The sequence below is a fragment of the Rhea pennata genome, chromosome 4 (genome assembly GCF_028389875.1).
Source record: "Rhea pennata isolate bPtePen1 chromosome 4, bPtePen1.pri, whole genome shotgun sequence".
Lineage (NCBI taxonomy): Eukaryota > Metazoa > Chordata > Aves > Rheiformes > Rheidae > Rhea > Rhea pennata.
Window position 1 is genome coordinate 14,830,164 of NC_084666.1, and position 19,509 is coordinate 14,849,672.

Below are 19,509 nucleotides of genomic sequence, written 5' to 3' on the forward strand. Positions count from 1 at the left end.
CTAGGATATAAAGGAGGCACAAGGACTGTGTTGTAAGTGCAGGCTCAAAAAGAAAAATAGTGGAATTTTCCAAGAGTGTTTCAATATACTCATGCTGACCTCAGCTCAGGTCTAGGATCTTATTCAGATCTTTCAAAATTAATGATAATTTTGGATAATACTCTACATTTGCAAGACATTATTGTACTACGTTTTGTGCCACATAACACTGTTTTCATACACTTCAAAGTTATGTACCAAAGACAGCTCTCCAGTGTCAATATTTGTGGGTAGATACGGCTGTGTATAAGGCTCAGCTAGGGAATGCACTGCAATTCAGACACATCTAGGAGAAGATACTATTTATCCCAGAAAACTCTTAACGTAGAGGTACCCAGCATTTCTGGGAGATTTGAGCTCACTCTGCCTATGCTCTGAAACCAGCCTGGCACACGTTAGCTCTAAAGTAGAAACTGTGTAGTTATTTGTAGCACGGAGATCTGCTTGAACAAATAAAACTGAAGGTGCACTCATTCCGCACTGCCAGTATACACAGCCAACAGCAATGAGTTCCTTACAGCACAGCCTTGTGTGTTTGTATGGTATAGACCAGTATTAAGTCAGGGGAGAAAATTTAAATCTATAGTAGCTACCGTAACACAAATAGAACAAAATAGTGAAACACTGTAGAATAATTAAATAAGAATGTTTATATTTGTGCACTTTTACAATTTGAATCTGTAAAGCTGTTTCTTTTTACTGTTTTATTACATATTTTAATTAAGGAATAATCTGAACATGTCTGTAATGCTAATCATATTTTAACACTGTTTACAGTTTCCATGGCACTCAATAGGCATTAAGAATAAGCTTTCAGACTACCTTCTGAAAGTAAATCTTAATTGGAGCAATTGTTATTGTTTGAGGTTGAAAAGATCGAGAAGTGATTAATTTTTATTTCTGGGCATATCACAGAAAAAAATATGCATACATATTCATGGAATAGAGTTTGACCTATTTAAGTGGTGAAATTCCAATTGATTTCTGTGGACATGATTTAGATTTGTGGTAAAAAAAAGGCAAAAGATTTCAGGGTCAATGAAAACAATATTAACAGGTTAAACAGAGCCTCAGACACCAATACAAATCAACAGAGGTTTTTCCTAATAATATAAGTCTGGATTGAATCAGATTCAAGGCTTCTTGGTCTTACTCTCAGTCAAGTTGATTTCAACTATGCAGGCCTGAGATTTAATTATGAAGACTTCTGGTTCATTTTTTTTGTTCTCCCTCCTTGCATTTCAGAAGCTAGAAATGTCCAAATTGAACCAGGTAGAAGAATGATGTCTGCCCACTTCCAGTCATGTTGTTAACGTAAGTGAAGCAAATAGGTGTGAGACTTCACGAACATTCCTTAAGCATACTTTTCAGGAAATGCATGTAAGCTATCTCTTAAGTGATCTTACCTTGGAGGAGGTGTAGGATTCTAGAAGAGAAGAAACAAAAATACATGTAAGCTTTTTCTTCCTCGTTTCAGTACAAGGGAAGACAAAAATTTAGATTAAATAAGACATACCTGTGTCAATAGTCAAAAGGTTTTTTTTTTATGCTAGACATAGCACATATTTTAATATTCCATTTTTAAGTCACTGAGTTTTAAAAGACTGCTATATAAGCTATGAATGCAAATGAGTGAAATAATGTAGAACTGCAGATAATAGTGTGCTCTTATTCTTGGGGAGCAAAAGTTAGTGCTAGCAAATTGGAGCATGCTTTTAAAAATTCATTCTCCATATATTCAATGGCAAAATGATCTGCAAAAAAATGTAATTAATGAGAGATTCTGCTTACCTGGCATTCATTTATGTTCGCTCTTTGTCCTAAAGATAATTAGTAATAATTGTAAATAGAGTGCTGTCCATATAAATCACAAATAAAGATACAGTTTTATTTTGGTATTTATTATCAGCAGGCCTCATGGACTGAAGTGCCCAGAGATAAATCTGTGAAGTGACAACCTACTGCACTGTAGGAATGACAGTGAGAAGTGCCTCGCTGTCCAGACACAGCACTGATGTCCAGACACAGCACTACCCACATCCTCACACATACACCCTGTATGTGTGCATATCTGTGCACCTACATGCAAGGCCTGGAAACTTGTGAAATTCAGTGAAGGACTGTTATTTGTGTGAATGAAGCCAAGCCACAGCCTGAATCAAATACTGAGGTATGTGAGAAACTTGAATGTGTATTTTCTCTGATAGCTGTTCTGCACATGACACCAACAGGCTCTGAATGAAGCTTAATGCAAGTGGAGTGGATATTGTTCTTTCTGCACTTTAACCTTTTTTGGGGGATAGTTCACAAATGGTTGCAGGTGCAATTTATACCTCATTCTGAACCATTTGTGCTTCTCTCCATATAAAATATAAGACTAAGCATACTCAGACAATTATGGTGATCATAGAAATGTTGAGAAACTTATCTTTTATAGCCAAGTAATTCTTTCTAATGTCACTCACAAACACTCATTTTGTAAGAGGATTAACTAAGGAATAGCTAAAAATTAAATCTGGAAAAACAAGTATTTTTGGTTATTTCATCTGGAAATACAAAATAAAGCAAATCAAAATTTTTTTGTGATATTTGGTAAAACAGAGTGAACTTTGATTGTCCTCTAGCTTTTAGAATAAAATGTTTAATAGTGATATTTTTTTCAGATACTTTGTAAATTTAAAGGTAGCTCAGAAATTTTATATGTATGTTTATCAGGTTGTTTAGGACTCATTTTGTTTGGCTAATTAATTTGATTTTGTATAGAAATCTATTAAAATCCTGTAAAGCAATAAAAAAAAATCTATGTTATTTTCTATACAAATTTACCACAGTATGCCTGATTATTTAAATGAACATAGGACATCTTAGAAATAATAAAAAAAATTCTAGTTGAATTAGTTTTTATTTTGAAAATATTTTCATAAATTCTATATATTGACATCCTAGCTAATGCAAAAAGAGACACAACAGATCTTCAATTCTGCTTCAAGAAAACCATAACAGATTGCTCTTAATTAAAATAATTATAAATAAATATTTAATAATTCTGGAAAATAACTGATGAAAAAATCTTCTGTTCTGTTTATGCCATCTTGTGGCAAAGCCACTCAACAGCACTGTGCACAAGAATAAGTGTTAAGGTATATTTAATAACAGCATAGTTACTAACTAAAAATAAAAAAAGATTCCTGTATAAGCATAAGGTGTTGAAAAATATGTATAGGATAGATTCTCAAACTTGCAGAATTTAACTTGCCTGCCTGCACCATCTTTCTCTCTTCCTTAATTTCAGCACATATTCTGTGGAAGCAGATAAACGTGTAAATCCAAGCTACTAAATCGTTGTGGAGTTTGGGGTTACATCTAAACTGGCTAACTGTCAGTGGGAGCATTCCTACTGATTTCTGTTGATTTTGAAACTATCTTGCTAAGAATTTCTCTTAATTTGGCTTTTGTACAAACTATATCAATATTTGCTCACAGGATTCAGTCTAACCTTTCATTTTTGCAAACTTTATGTATATACTGCTTACTTGCCCAAAATCTATAGGAATTTGTTTGACTCTGTGCTTGGTATGACAGCATGAACTAAAAGGGGAACAATAAATCCTGCATGTATTGAATTCTTTGCATTATATTTCTACTTTGTCAAATATAATGCTATTGTGTGAGCACAGAAAGTGATCATATTTTCCTGGTTTGACAATTTCATTCTTTTTGACCATACTTGGGTGTATGGTTGAGAGATTTGAAAATGATAACAGAAAAATCCTTTTAAGGTGAATCAAATATTTAATGCTTCAGTAGCTGACTGCATGAGGTATTGCTATCTCTAAAGTATATAAATATGTAGAAATATACATAGAAATGTACTTTTAAAATAAACTTATAATAAAATCGTAATTTAAAAGATTCAGTAGTTGGACATTTCATTAAATGCTTGAAGAATTATATAGGCGTCTAGGATTTCACCATAAAAAACAAAACAGGACAAATAAAAAAGATGTATTTGTGTCTCAGAATTATAGAATTTTGAAACAGTTAATGGCAAAGCAATAGAGAAACAAGTGTGTACTAGGTGATAAATTAATTTTGCGTATCCTTAGTTGGAGAACACTGTCAGCCTTAGGTGGTAAATCCTTAATAGCTATTATTCTAGATGATACTACTATTAAAATGATCATTAGATTATGTTGTAGAATGTACTTCCTTGTCTAAGCAATCATACAAAAGGCCAAGTAGATTCTAGTAATACTTACTGAAATCTGAGATGTCACCATTGCTATCGCTAGCTGCAGAGGAGCTACAGCACAGCGCAGCAAGGCCCCAGCCTACACCTGCCAGAGCACAGCTCCACGCTGCCACTAGGATCTACAAGGGTAGAAACACTCACAGAATGGGGAGTTGAAAAGGCAAGACGGCACAAGGAGGAAGAAGAAAAGAACAGCAGGAATCTAACAGCCTTTAGTTGAAACTGTTTAGAAGATGCAGGTTATTTCATAAGCATATGAGAAAGTTAAAGAGAATATAATATAGTATCTGAGTCCAGGAAATAGGCTTGTTATAATGTAGGCTTTCTTTTTTTTTAACTCTTACATGCTTATAATTTTAGAGAAAAAGGACAAGCTGATTTTTCGATAGAATGACTTTTCCTCCTGAGGAACAGGGGGCTCATGAGATAAAATGTATCCCCTTTTGTAAGTAATTTCTTCAGTGCTAGGTAGTTGAAATAGTATTCTAGAATCCTCCCTATGATTATTTTTGAAAGTGGCTGCTGTTCTGAAAAGCATGCCTTTTTCATAATTTGAAATACAAAATTATTTCTGATCGCAAAAAGTTGTATTATACCTTTAACATTTGGCACGCTCTTCCCCTCTAGAACAGACGTGTGTTTCTGTTAATAAAATAAAATAAAGATGTGATGTTAGTCATACATGGAAACTATAGCTAACAGAAACCACGTCGTTCTTGACTGAGATACCTCCAAATGCTTCCTTTGTAGATCCAGTCTTGATCTTAGGCAGTTAGTAAGTGAAAGGGGTTTGGTTAAGCACTAAGCACAGTTGTGGGGCTGACTGTCTCCCATAAATATAGGTATGATATGTCTGTATTCAGATATATATAAATAGATACAGTTGCTTTCGTTCCCATAAGTTACAAGGCTAACACCAGCAATATTTGTTGCAAAGTGAAACAGGAACATGATGCAGCTGTTGTGAACTTGTAAAAAATAAATGTTATTTGTTTTATTTGTTATTTTATCTAGACTGCACTTAACTTTAAGCAATATCACTGAAAAGAGGAAATATATTTGTGAATTGGGTTTAAGATCTTTACTTACGGTCAGGTATTGAGGAGGCTGAGAAGATGTGTGCTGGTTAGTCATATGGGAAGTGGTACCTAAAGACTTTAAACAACGTGTGTCTGTAAAAGAGGAAGAAAGAGCAAACTTCAGTAATTCAGTAATATTTTTAAAAATATATGAGATTTTTATGTTAAAAGTGTGTTTTTCAGGTCAGGTACCTGAAGATTTTTACAGTGTTTTAATTTTTTCTTCATGGAACTTCTTCCCTGTTATTTTAGTAACTATATGGAGGGTATAAGCATGACCATGGGAACAAAGTTTTATGGTTAACCTCCTCACTGTGGGTAAGAAAAAGCCTTCCTAAGCTGTTACACAGTTAAGGCAGATGTTTGCCTCATCTGTGAATAAAATAGTGAATATTTTTTACTTGAGTCTTTGTTCTTGGTAGTGCTGTCTGCATTCTTGTATGTGTTTTTTTTTCTTTACTCTTTAGAGAACATTTCAAATTTTTACATTAACTTTTAATAAACACAGCACCCATAACCATCTAAAATAAATGCACAGACTGACAAATATCCTTGCCTGCTAGCAATTGTTTTAAAATAATTAACTTTATATCTTAAGAACATTTTTATTGTTCTAGAAAAGATGGTAAAATAGGGTGTTATCATTGTATTTTGCCTTCTGTAATGTACTTTCAGACCTTTCCTCACAATTGTATCCCTGCCATTACAGTTACTGGGCATAACATATAGCTAAAGAGGAACCTTTTGTTTAATGTTTGTTCTCTGGGACCATAAAACAAAAATTATGTCTTTTTAATATAAACTATACTTCAGGACAACCTAATGTTAAAAAAAAAAAAAAAAAAAAAAAAAAAAGAAAGATGTCAACTGATGATGAAAGTCTCCACTACTCACCAAGATGAAGAGAGTACTTTAAATTTACTTCAGATTTCCATATAAAATACACAAATGAATCTTTGGAACATAATTTAGAGTATTTGGATGTTCAGACTGTACTGTGATCTACTCTCACACTGATAAATTTATTGACATAAAATGCCATTCATTTTTTAAGCATCAAACTAACTTTCACTAAAACCAATAGGAAAATCTTTGCTTGGCTTTGATGGGAACAGGACCAAATCATTCACATACATTGTGAAACATACAGATGTTTTTGGCTTACATTTTCCATTCTTCCTTTTCTCAGATTCTGCCCTTCTCATCCAGCTGGCCGATTTCTGAATGATTTAAAATCTCCATAAAGTGTTTATAATAGCCTCTCACTATGATAGCTCAGATGATATTTCACTTCCCTAAATTGGATGTTAATTGACTTTCTATGTTTGGGAATTAAATGTGGCTTAGAATAGCTTTAGTAAACTAAAGCTTGACTAATGTAGCTACCTCGTCAGGTTAAGAATGCTTGAGAGAAACACTCAAAATAATTGCTTATTACTGATATTGAAAGAAGCATTAAAATGAATGTTATATTTATTCATCTGCTAATTTTCACGTGATGGAAAGTTTCACATATCTTTTTTCATGTTTCCCATCTTAAAGTTTCTTGGCCTAATTAGCAGTTGGCTTTACTGAACTAGTTGTGAATTTGACCAGTCACTTCTTTGCAGATTCCAGGTAGAATGGGATCACAGAATTTCTTCTTATTATTTTAGGTAATACTAAAATTAAGAAAAGCAGCATGGGAGTATTAAGTTAACAAAATCTAATGGAGGAATAAGAAACTGAACAAGAAGATGCAGATAAGGCTCCTCTCTTGCCTGCCAGTGTTTTATTTTTCAGTTGAGCTAATTTATTCTGAAAAATAACCAGACTGAAAACACCAAATCTGTACTGTCCTAATTTATATCTGGATTTAGCTCACTTTTAGCAGACACAGAAAGTTACCTGCATATTCAGATTCTTGTAGAGGCTTGGCAGGAAGAATTCTCAAAGCATGGATAGCCTCCAGAGTCGAACTACTTACAGTCTCATAATCCCCTTCCTCCTCAGGAGATATTTTGGAGGAGGATTTTAACTCATTGCTGCCCTTTCTTGTCAAATCTTTGCTCTGGATAGAAGAAAAGAGATATAACAGATAATACAAATAAATTTAAGTCCAAGATTAATTTCATATTTGGGAATAGTTAATAATCAGAAGCAGACATTTTGGTGCACAGGAAATTTTCTGATAAAGATTGAGAGGTTGGAAAGTAGGTGAGCAAGTGTTCTGAGGATCTAAATTTTAGACTTGGATTCATAAAATAGCTATTTGGATAGCTATGGAGATGGATTAGGTCTCTCTGTGAATCTTGCCTGTTACCACTCTTCAAAATATAATCAGCTGTGTTTAATTTTTTCATCAGTGCAGACATTTCAAACTATGCCATTCATTATAATACCGTTTATGTGGTATTTGTATTGTACTGACTGTTTACACATGCTACTTGCAAGAGTGTATGTGTATACATACATGTACATATAAACCCAGCTCATCATGTACATCATGTTTTAAAATGAAAACATACGCTGTTTTTGTGAATTAATCTTTAGAACTTTAATCCTGAGTGGTGTGCTAGCAAATTTGCAGTCCAAATGAGCAAGAGAGCAAGTATATATTGAACAGTAAAATTCACATAAACATGGTGCTGAGAGTGACTCCAGATGGTGCTGAGTGCCTCAATATGTCTCCAGATGTGTCTACACCACTGTACTCAGTTTGTTACAGTTTTTTTCCTGGAGTCCTGCTCCACCCTCTATACTGCCTGTTTATATGTCGGAACATACGTGCTGGCTTCGTTAGGGAAGACACATCTATGAACAGCACAGAGCTGAAATTACTAGAATGTGAACCCAGCTGAGGATACTCAATGACTCAGTCTCACTCATAGCATACCTGGATCTTTGATTTTTGTTTTAAACTGTTCTTGAATTGACTATTAACTGGAAATCAATAGGTTCCCAAGGTGCCTTCTTCCATGAGTTAACTACCTTTTCAGTTAATGCTTTCCTTTTTTTAAGTGCTACAAGTTATACGAATTTGTATTAGCATCCAAGGGCACTAAAAACAATTCATTACCATCCACTTTATTTCAATGTTTACTATGTTTAATGTCTATAACATTATATTTCCTTGTAGCCTTCTCAGTCCTTGACTAAATAGGAACAATTCTTTAGAGCTCTTCTGAGTTGTCAGTCACCACAAAGGATTTTGAACGTCTTATTCTCAGTGTTTCTCTCCTCTGGATTCTCTCCTGTTTGTACATATCTTTAGTAAAACATCAAATCTTAAAGTAGATAGAAAATTTCAATGAAATCTTCCCAGCACTGAATCTTAACTTACAAGGGTTACATACCCTGTTCTCGACAGTCCCTTTCAGGATAAGGTTTGCCTTTTTGTAGCAGTACACATTATATAAAAACACTGCCATACACTGGACAGACCCCTGCAGGACACCTGGATTTGCAGGGTATTCTGCTGGATATCTCGTTCCAGTTTGGTAGCAAACTGTTAACCAGACTGAGTGTGGATATATTTTCAATAAGTTGTGCAAACAGTTTGCAAAATTTTACCTACACCAACTTTCCATAGTTGCTTATGAGATTGTCTTCTGGGAAATGTCAAAAACCTAAAAAAATCAAGATATCACATCTACTGTTTTTCTTCTCCCCCCTATGCCAATATTTCTACCAAGAAAGAAATTATGTTGGAAGTTGTTCTTCATGATAGCATTTTTGTTTTCTTAATCAGAGTTATTATTCCAAAAAATGCTTTCACATTGACTTTCTTTAATAGGCTTGCCATGTATGCAGCATACGTTTAGGGTCTGCTTTCCTTCTTGTAAGAAACTGAGGTTACCTTTGTCCTCCATTTTTTTAGGAACTCATGACTCCTTGGAGAACTCCCAAAGATAATCAATTAATGGCTCAGAAATTACTTCAACTACATCCTTAAGTACTTTAGAATAAATAAACATTCTCTCAATTCTTCTTTTCCTGTCCTGGTCTGTGCTATTACCACCCTCTAGTTGATATTAATTGCATATAGCATCTGATCACAATTAACTCTTCTATGAAACCTGATGCAGCCAAAGCATTCCCTTCTTTGCCAAAACATTAACCTTCTTTAGTCATCCTTTATTTGTTCAGCTTCAGTTAAGCGATAGACCTGCACTTTATTTTCATCTTTCTGTCTTGTAATGCATTTGCAGAGTCTTTTCTTATATCTCTTGATAGCTGACATTCAAAATCAGCTTTCAGATACAAATAAGTTGTTAAAAAGTTTACTGTTACTTTTTTCAGTTTTCATTAACACTGCATACATATTAAACCTCCAGATTTATGACTTCTATGCTTGTTCACCTTGACTCCTGTTAATTTCACTCAGATCTTGTGATAAGGGTGTACTTACCGTAAATGGATAATTAGCTAGTGTGTGGATCACTTTCCTAATCTAGTGCCCACTGAAACAAATTAAAAGTTCTTACATATACTGAAAATATTCTCATGTTCTATGTTACACTAACAAACAGATTTACATTTTCTGTAACCGGCATTATAGCTGAGATGGTATTAACACACATATGAAATGAAAGAAAACTGAAATTTTTGGAAAATACTATGATACTTACGAAATTGTATGTACAAGCAGGAATATTTCTTCTCTTGTTTTCTGTACAAAATGAAGGAAAAATGACAGCAGATGTCATTCTGTAGAAAATGATACAATAACTAATAGTTTATATAAAGGAATAGAAATCAGTGACCTGCACAGTGTTTTACAGAGAAAGAACTGAAACAAAGGAGAAGAGGCAAATCCACTGATGAATTTGCACAAGGAAGTAGCTTTCTGGAACTGGGATTGACAGCCACTAGTGTGCCCAAACCAGCCAGAAAATACTCAGAGAAGGATGTGTTTGAATTCTTATCTATCATCTGAGTTTAGCTGCCTGTCTCAGAACTGTAAATGTGAGCTTGGGAATCTTGGCCTGAAAATCCCTCTCATGAACAGCAACATATATTGTTCCTTTAGCAACAGAATACAATTTGACTTTCTGATTTCAAGATTGAATTGGAAGAGGAGTTATGCTGATGTCTCTTCTGTTACAGCATAGCACTTGGAGCACTTGCCCAGAAAATGGGACTCATGGTTTCAGTTTAAGAAGCTCCAAATCTGTATTTCCCCAAATCAAGAATAGTTCAATTATACCAAGCTATAAGGTGTTCTGGCTGATGGCTGCCCGTGGTAGTTGTATCATGGTATAGCTAAGAAAGCATGAGTTACAGGGCCAAATATCTGGTGAACAAGAGAAGAGAGCACATAGATTTGAGAACAGACTCCCAAATTCTGCCCTTAATCTGTTTTACACATTTAATCCAGTCCTTCCCCAATAAGTGCTTTTGTCTGGACTGTTGTAACAATCCTTGCTTAGCCTGTCTTTAGCCATCCATGTCTATGTAATAGCCTGATTTCACAGCCAGGCTTCTACAGAGCCTAGCCTATAAGCATATAATTACAGCATGCTGTAATTCTTACAGGGAAGGGAGAAGTGTGGACAGAAACCCTTTTGTGCTGAGGAGGGAGGTGAAACCAGATCTACTCCATGCACAGGTGTTCTACTCTGTGTTAGCATGTGAATGATGGGCAGCACCCCATGACCCTCAGCTGTGTTTTGAAAGTACTCTTGACTTAAATTTGTCACTATTGTTAAATTCTCAGTAGTGCATGCTCCTGGCCTTGCAGGGTTTTGTATGGCCCAGCAGATGGCACTGAATGTTCATTTATATTGTGCATGTAGTACTTTTACGTCTACTCAGGAAGTCATTCGCAACAGGGAGAATTACTCATGCAAACTAGCTGTCTGATTTTCTGCTTAGTTAAGATCAGAACTAAGCCCAGTTAAATCAAAGGCATTAAAGAGGAAAACTGATGCAGAGGAGAGTGTAATTTGATAGTATCAGAATAATGATGATAAGATGCAGTCTGTGTCTTTAAGGTGTAGCCTTTTTACTTCTATTAATAAAAAACAGGTTACTCCATACTCTACAATAGGAAATTAATAACAGTGGTAAACAACTCTATTAGCCATATTTCACAGCTTAATGCTAGAAGTGGACTGTTTGACACAAGCCTTTGGAATGATTTATTGATACCTATCATCAATATATAACTTTATGTCCAGGTTACTCTATAATCTACACTTATGCAGGGATGACCAGAGTTTGGAGGAACTGCAGCCCTCCCTCTCCCTTGCTGTCGAGAACAACGTCTTTATAGAACGAGTGAAGAGAGAAGTGGAGTTGAGACTATCCTGCAGATATTTCCTTTATATGAGGTAAATTCCCAAATACTTGCTTTGTTCTAGCTGAGGAGTGCAAAGCACATGGAAACTGCTCCTCCTGTTATTAAAGGATGATGTTATATCCATTATAACAACAATAAGGTGTTATATTTTTATGGCATATGTGTGAGTGTGTTTTCTGTCGGTTGACAGAGAATGGCTGATGTCAAAGGACAAAAGGAAAGTAAAGAATTTTTCTTTAATCTACAATGGAATAAAAGTGTATGCATTTTGTGGCAACCTTGCTTGTCTTTCATAATGACCAAAAAGATTCTGTGCAAAAGGGCATGAAAGCCTAATGTTAGAAATACATTCCTTATTTAAGTGAGAAGGCAGAAGCTAAATTTATTCCCACAGACTTCAGTGAGCCTATGAACGTGCCGTGGTTTTTTTAGTCACTATTTGCGGTATTTCAGACAGATACAGATGGTGATAAAGTGTTGCGGGTTATGTTTTAATAAACTTTGTTGTACTTGTAGAGTGTATCCAAACCTGTTCAATAGGAAAAAAAAAATAAAGGCTCGGAATGTTGCAAAGAAGAACCTGCACAGGAATTTTCAATCATTTTTTTTTGTATTCAGTCCAAAGGTACCATCTAAAAAGATTGTCCTGTTAAGTATATTGGCATCTCCCTCTAGAATCTAGAGGGACAAGCAGGACAAACAGAAGCTTCATAAATTGCATAGGTTCAACTCCAGGGCCAAGCAAAAGACCAGTCAGGCTTCTCTTCAGAGACTTTGAAAAAGTTATGTGAATAAATATCAGTTGTGGTAAGCTTTTGTGATATAGCCATTATCTATATACAATAAAAGATTTCCAATAAGATGCTAGACTGCTGGCTTTTATTTTAGCAGAACTGGTTATTTTCAGCCCTAGATTTGTTTCTTCTGTATTATCTTGATATTGAATAGATTTAAGCAAACTTCACATAGCACAATAAACATGTGGTATATCAAACACATATATTTGGCTAGTAGTGTCCCTATTTAGTTAAGTATTTTTATATGTTTTGCATTAAATATCAGTTTTAGTTCAGTTAAAAGTTGTAGAATACAGTATCATTTTCCACTGACTTGAGTAGGAGCAGTGTTTTGCTTATGAAACCAACGGGATTAAAACACATGCTTAATACTAACCATAATCTGTTGTGGAATCAGAGCTGGAGATCATATGTTATTGTCCTATCGTTTCGGAACTACAAACAAAATGTCTTAAAAGTGGGGAGTCCTTCGTGTGGAAGCATAGGTAAATGAAAAGCTCCCTCAACTGTTTTCTAGAGGTGATCAGCCACTTTATTCAAAATGTAACGCTGTCTGTCTCCAGCAAGGCAATGATTTGTTGATGGCTTTTTGTAGTGTACAACATCATGAAGTCAAAATATTTTGGGGTACTCTGGAGCTAAGCAGATTTTGTTTTCTTTATTAGTGGGTATCCAACCTTTTTACGTTTTTCTTAAAATTCATTTTAATTTTTATAATCTTGGAAGGTTCTGAACCTTCATTTCTTAAATATTACAAATTATCACAGACTTCGAGTAATAAGTATTATAAAAAGACATGTTATAATGCTTCCTTTTTCAGTGCAGAAAGAATTTTACCTTTTGGATTTAATTCCAGATTTGTTGCAGCACATATATTTGGGCAAGATCTAAATGCACAAAAAAGAAAAAAAAAATCAATGTAAATATTAGAAATTGCCATTGTTCTATGAAACTTTTCCAAGAGACTAAAATGACTGAAAGCAGGGATAATAGTTGTAATTTGAAAATAATTTGTCAAACATGGGAATCTGTCAATTTGGGGTTGAACCTTACGATTTTATTTCCTTTCTGCACCAAATTTGGCACAGTTACAGAAGGATCTACTGATTTTGCAAATATATATTAAATAAACTTTGCAGGTAAATATTGTAACAGCCTTATACGATGCTTTAGCATATTTGATAAATTGTTCCAGGGGTGAATTTGCTTATGGAGATAAGAGCTTAAGCTGCTTTCAGTATGCAGCTGTACCATTATGCATGGCTTCCTTCCCACTCTACCAACCCACATAGGTATCATGGTTCCCCCAAGCCATGAAGTGGTATATATTCTTTCCTCCTGTCATTACTCAGTCATACAAAATACAGGCCAGTTGGATGCTGATATAGTATGGAAGAGACATATAATTGGGTGTTGACCTTACCCTGGTGTCCTGGATGATGGTTCTCTCACCATCATCCTCTGGACCTTAGATCTGTATCAGTCTGTGCAGCAACACATATGGCTCACTGCAGCAAGTGAACACATACTTTCTATTCAGAAACAACAATACTCAACAAAGGTGCAGTCAGGGATTGCATTAGTACTACATTTGTGCACATTTATTTTATCTAGTATCTGAGAATCTACCCTCAAAAATGTGAAGCCTATGAAGTATCAGCCCTAATCTTTGGACTTCAAATGCCTTGTTCTTAGAATTATAAAATAATTTAGGTTAGCACCAACTTTTGAACAAAGAATGAAGCTTGCGGTTTCCTGTTCAGTGAGCAGTCTCTAAACCACACTAGTCATCTGGTCTTTTGCTGCCCACTGCTTAGAGCACAGACATATCCAGAATAAAACGATTTTGAAAGTTTCTTATCACTGCTTTAAAAAGGAATCTTTTTACTTACCTGTTTTTTGGCAAAGTTATCTTCCTGCTGTTTGAATCTTTTGGACGCTCTACTATTGTTTTCCTGTTAATGCTAATAAAATTGAACAAAGTTTAGCTAATTGTTAGCAAGTAGCAATAAGTGGAAAAGAAATTTGAGTGGGAGTAATACTAAAAGGCAAATTTTCAAAGGCAAATTTTCAAATATGCACATTATATATGCACATTACTTCCTTCTTCCAAAACTTTCTAATTTCTGCATAGTATGCTGATTTTCTTGTTTTTAATTATTTGGAACAAAACTGTTTCCTGTAGAGAGAAAGAAAAGTTGGAAACTGAATTCCTACATCCAGTGTTTTATTTTCTTAGAGTATTGTACTTACTAAACTCCTGTATAATCGAATGGAATTAAAACCCACAGGCACCTATTCCAGATGTCTACTACTGGTAAAACACTTGCAAAACAGCAACAATATATGTATCAGAACAACAGGGATCTGTTCTTTTGGCCTTCTACTTCTAGATGCTCTTGAGCCCCAGTTTGAAACTGATCTCCTTAATTTACTCACATAAAAGAATACTGATCTCTAACTCATTAAAAGAAACACTGAGCAAATTCTACCTCTTAACCTTTGACCACCAGAGACTTCAGTGTTTTTTTGCGGCAAAATGGTTAGGATTATCTCACCAAGCAATTCGTAGAGATTGTAAAGATGGCCATGTTCTGTTGAGCAATTTCACTTGGACTTAGTCGGCCTAACTCGCTCTAAATTCATAGATCATATAATCAGTGTTGCCAAATCAATTTTGATTTTTTTTATAAACATGCCCCCAAATCCTCATTAGGAAAAAAAAATCCTTTAATCAACATTTGAATGTGCACATTAATAATGGATTTTTCTAATTGTCAGTGTGGAAATACTAATGGTCAAAAATGTGAAGATACAAATTTTAGAGGAACAAGAAGACTTCTAGCTGTGAAGTTAGCTCCAGAGATATTTTGAACAATTGCTGCAAGTGTACAGAATTTTGGCTTAGCATATTTCTCAGGTTGCAAGACAAGACCTCTAAAATCTTCATGGTACTCCTCTAGCCACCAGAAGTATAAATGATTCAATTGATACTGCTGAAGTTCTCTCTTTGGAATACCAGAAATACAAAGGGATATCATTCACATACAATCTTTTTTTCTTTAAGATAATAATTCCATCTTTTGCAAAACTCAGTCCAGTTCCCCTTAAAGAAGTATTTCTAATACAAAAGCCTATTGCATATCATACATACAATGAATGTAATTTTTGTGTGTTTGAATTTACTCTATTCTTCCCCTTTCCTTCTGTATGACTAATTTCCCAACATGCATCTGAAAGGGACCTACAAATTCTCCCTTGTCTGCAGCAAATAGTTCTAGTCTGTTTAATATGTTTTTTGTCTGCTGTGAGACCTAGCACTGAGGTCCAAGTGCTGCCTACATCTGTAAGTTCTTCAGAACTCCATACGCCCTACTGGTAGCTAGGGTGTATTATATAGGTCCTATTTTCTGCTCCTCATTCCCTTTTTCTTTCTCTTTGGCTTAATAGTGAAAGAAAAATGAAAATCATATCATATTAAACAGCTGTCCTCTAACTGCAGTACTTTACATGAAGCAGTTCAATATTGCTTGACGCAATAGGGTAGCATTAATGGCTCATAAGTACAGAATTTGATAGAAACTTTTTTTGAGGTTCAGACTGTAAAGACATTCTGCACTTTTGGGGTGATCTATGTTGACAGAATCCCTACTTCACATTAGAAGATTACAAAAAGTTTTCCCAGCACTTTTGCATTAAAGTGTAGCTATATCATTTGTTAAATCACCATGTCAAAGGATGGCAGTATGTGCCAAAGAATTCTTCCTTCACAGGATTTTCTTCATTCTCTGGTCTACACTACAGCCAAATTGTTCCCTCTTTTTGCAAAAGGACAGGTCTTTCTATGCAATGTAATACCCTTTTACCTCTTTTAACTTGAGCAGTACGTGGAATTTAATTTAGCTGGCAATGTTTTCTAACTTGCCATCTGTGTTACTCATTCCAGACTGACCATGTACAAAAATCTAAATTCCATGTCTGTAACAGTGCAGTTCACTGACACAGAGGGAGCAGCAATGCCTATTCAGCTCAAGATTCAAGTTACATTATGCATGACTAGAAATATACTGAGGAGGAAATCTGAGGAAGCATTCATTTTAAGTGACCATGGACTAATATTTAACAGCAGACAAATTATAACAGAACATCTACTGAAATACAGAAGACATTTAACTTAACATGAACTGAATTCATCTTAATGGGTTCTGTTGTAACAAATGATGATTAACTGAAGATTAAACAGATAAAAATTTCTGTTCCAAAATCTTAAAACATTCAAGAGTTGTGAGCCATTTTAAGAGTCATTAATCAATAGGCATATTTTAAGACACTTACTTCACTTGAAAATTTGTCTACTTCACAGCCTTTAAAGGGATCATTCCTAGGGTAAATTTTACTTGTCAGGAATAAAAGGATCAGAATATGGCCATAACCAACAGCTGAAGTATACCAGTTAAAAAAGAGAAAGGTCCTGTTTTCTGCTCCTCACTCCCTTTCTCTTTCTCTCTGTTTTAATAGTGAAATAAAAATGAAGGTAGTGTCATATTATATAGCTGTCCTCTAACTGCAGTACTTTACATGAAGTAGGTCAATATTGCTTGATGCTTTGTTCAGTAGATTACTACTTTCCAAAGACCCTGACACACGTGTCAAATTCCCCTTCATGAGAGATTGCAAATGACATCAATTGGCCTAAAGTGTTCAGAAGCAGTTCTCTATTGGTTAAACATTATAGTTGTTATTTGTTTTTGCAGTTACTTATTTTTGTAGTTACTTGAATATTGATTTGGTTTTGCAGAAATATTTGAAATTCCTATCATAGAATAGTAGAATAGAACCTCAGTGTGCTAGATGATTAAAGTCAGTCACAGCCCAAAGAATGCAAAAAAAAAAAAAAAAAAAAACCCAGGGAGATGCAATCAACAAGTGGGGACAATAAGCTGAATATGAAAAAAAGGTTTTGCTATGAAGAAACGACTAAAACAGTGAGTATGCTTTATTGTGCTAAGAGTAGAGATCTGAAGAAGGACAGTCCTTAATAAAAAAATCTAAGTACTATTCGGTCCATGGAGAGAGAAAACAGCCTTTGTATCATCACTACTGTTCAAAGAGCTCAGTATTATATTTTAGAGGATACTTAATACAACCAGAGGATCCAACTATTTATCACTATGATTATCACAATCCATGGCTTAAAGTTATTTTCTCAGTAAATGTTTACCAGGGTGATTATTAAGGGATGCACTCCATAAATAAACAACTTGTTCCCTGAATGGTGACTAAATGTGTTATGTGCAATGCATGTGGCAGTGTGATTAGATTTGGGGGGATTTTGCAATCACAAGGTCATTCTGTTATGCAGTGGCTTGGCAGTGCATTGTATTGCTCATCTCCTTTTTTGGTAACATCTCTCTCTACAGACCCTGTTACTTAGCACTAGGCTTTTGGTTCTGAGGAAACTTCGTCACATCTATTATGGCCCTGATTAAGAAAAACTGAAACCAGTAGGACAGAAATATTATTTAACAACAGGTAACATCATTGTCAAAAGACGTTAACACAGTGCATAGCAGAGTTCACTTCTGGAGGTAACATGGGCAGGTAAGAGACCATACACCAAGGTTGACTGGGCTATCTCACTATTTAAGATAAACTTGGATTTCTAAATTGGTTGAATATAGATGCGCATTGGCATCTTGGGTACCTGAGTACATCCTGCCTGACCTCTAGCTGCTGCTCTATGGCAATATAGATCTTCAACATAACTTGGACTGAACTTCTTTTGGTATGTCTAGCGTCTATAGTGCCTGTAGTTGTCTCAGACTAGGGTCCCAAGTATTAAGCTTGCTGAACAAGGAGCTACCTTGGGCTATCTGATAGGGAAGAGCAGATATCTGAAATCACAGTCTCTCAATGATTGTTCAAGCCGCAGAAGTGCATCTGTGTACTCACAGTATGCAGTCAGGAACATATGGCAGACACTTTCTTCCAAAGAAAAGTGAAGGCTAGCTATCCACCATCTTTTGTATGAAAGAACCTAATAATTAGAGGGTATATGTTGCTCAGTACAAGAATTTGCACCATTAGGCCACAGTATATTCTGTTTTTATTTACTCTCCACTGAAAAGAAAATACAAGTACAGAAAACCTGGCATGGTGTTCCCTCTTTGCTGAGTGTATTAACCTCTTGACTGTTCACTTAGGGCTCGTTCTGCTGTGCATGACATATGAATCATGTTTTTTTGCATAATGGTGGGACAGGTGATGATTGCTTCTTGCAAAAATACCTTATAGTCCTAGTTCTTTGGGTGCTTTCCAAAATGATTTTGATTCCCTGAGGATGTGAGCCCAAATTCCATTCCATTTCCCGAATGCTATAACTACATGTAAAAGGGCAGTACGAGAGGTTCACCACTCCCATACCTCTTACGGAGCAGTAATGACTGGTAACTTTGAGACTAAACCCATTGATGGATGAGAGGTATGGATGGAGATTACATATCACAGCAGGGCTGTTCAGGGCCTCTAATAGGCTGACACAGTGTTTCCGTATCCAGACTTTGCTTAAACGTGTGGTATGTGCTCAGTAGTTCAGCCTTTTTGAGCTACTTTTGGCAGGCACAAAGATGCCTTTCTATGTGTTTGAGATAACTTGTAGTACATCAACAAAAGGCAGGCAAAACCAAAGGAGGAGAGGGAAAACTTATTTGACCTTTAAATTCTCCCAGGGTTTTCAGGATCATAGTTCTGAACAAAGGCATATAAGCATCATCTCAGACAAAGGCCTAGCCCCCTTTTCTTTGAAGTCTGTCCCAGATAGTGTCCTAAAATGAAACTTATATTTGCTTTCAATTTATAAAAGTCATCTTATACTAATCAGTAATAAGATTATCCATGGAAAATACATGAAATGCAACACTATTCAGTGTTGTGCCATTAGAACAATACTCCATAAAATAGATACTCAAATGATTAATGTACTTAAACTATTTCAGCGGTAGTCCTCCAAGCATGTCATCGAGGTGTAGACTTTTGTTTTTTAGCTAAAGTGAATGTTAG

General features: G+C 35.2%; 1 protein-coding gene across 1 annotated transcript in view; it reads right to left on the reverse strand.

Moving 5' to 3' along the window:
- Positions 1-18,814, reverse strand: part of CLNK (cytokine dependent hematopoietic cell linker) — a 42,228-nt gene extending 23,414 nt beyond the window's left edge. Inside the window, exons 1-9 of the mRNA XM_062574501.1 lie at positions 18,738-18,814; positions 14,343-14,414; positions 13,288-13,337; positions 9,981-10,021; positions 7,258-7,420; positions 5,381-5,463; positions 4,888-4,933; positions 1,831-1,859; positions 1,446-1,465 (exon numbers count right to left, since the gene is read on the reverse strand). Of these exons, the coding sequence (XP_062430485.1) occupies positions 1,446-1,465; positions 1,831-1,859; positions 4,888-4,933; positions 5,381-5,463; positions 7,258-7,420; positions 9,981-10,021; positions 13,288-13,337; positions 14,343-14,414; positions 18,738-18,814 (581 nt within the window). The remainder of the gene's footprint in view (positions 1-1,445; positions 1,466-1,830; positions 1,860-4,887; positions 4,934-5,380; positions 5,464-7,257; positions 7,421-9,980; positions 10,022-13,287; positions 13,338-14,342; positions 14,415-18,737) is intronic.
- Positions 18,815-19,509: the final 695 nt, after the last annotated feature.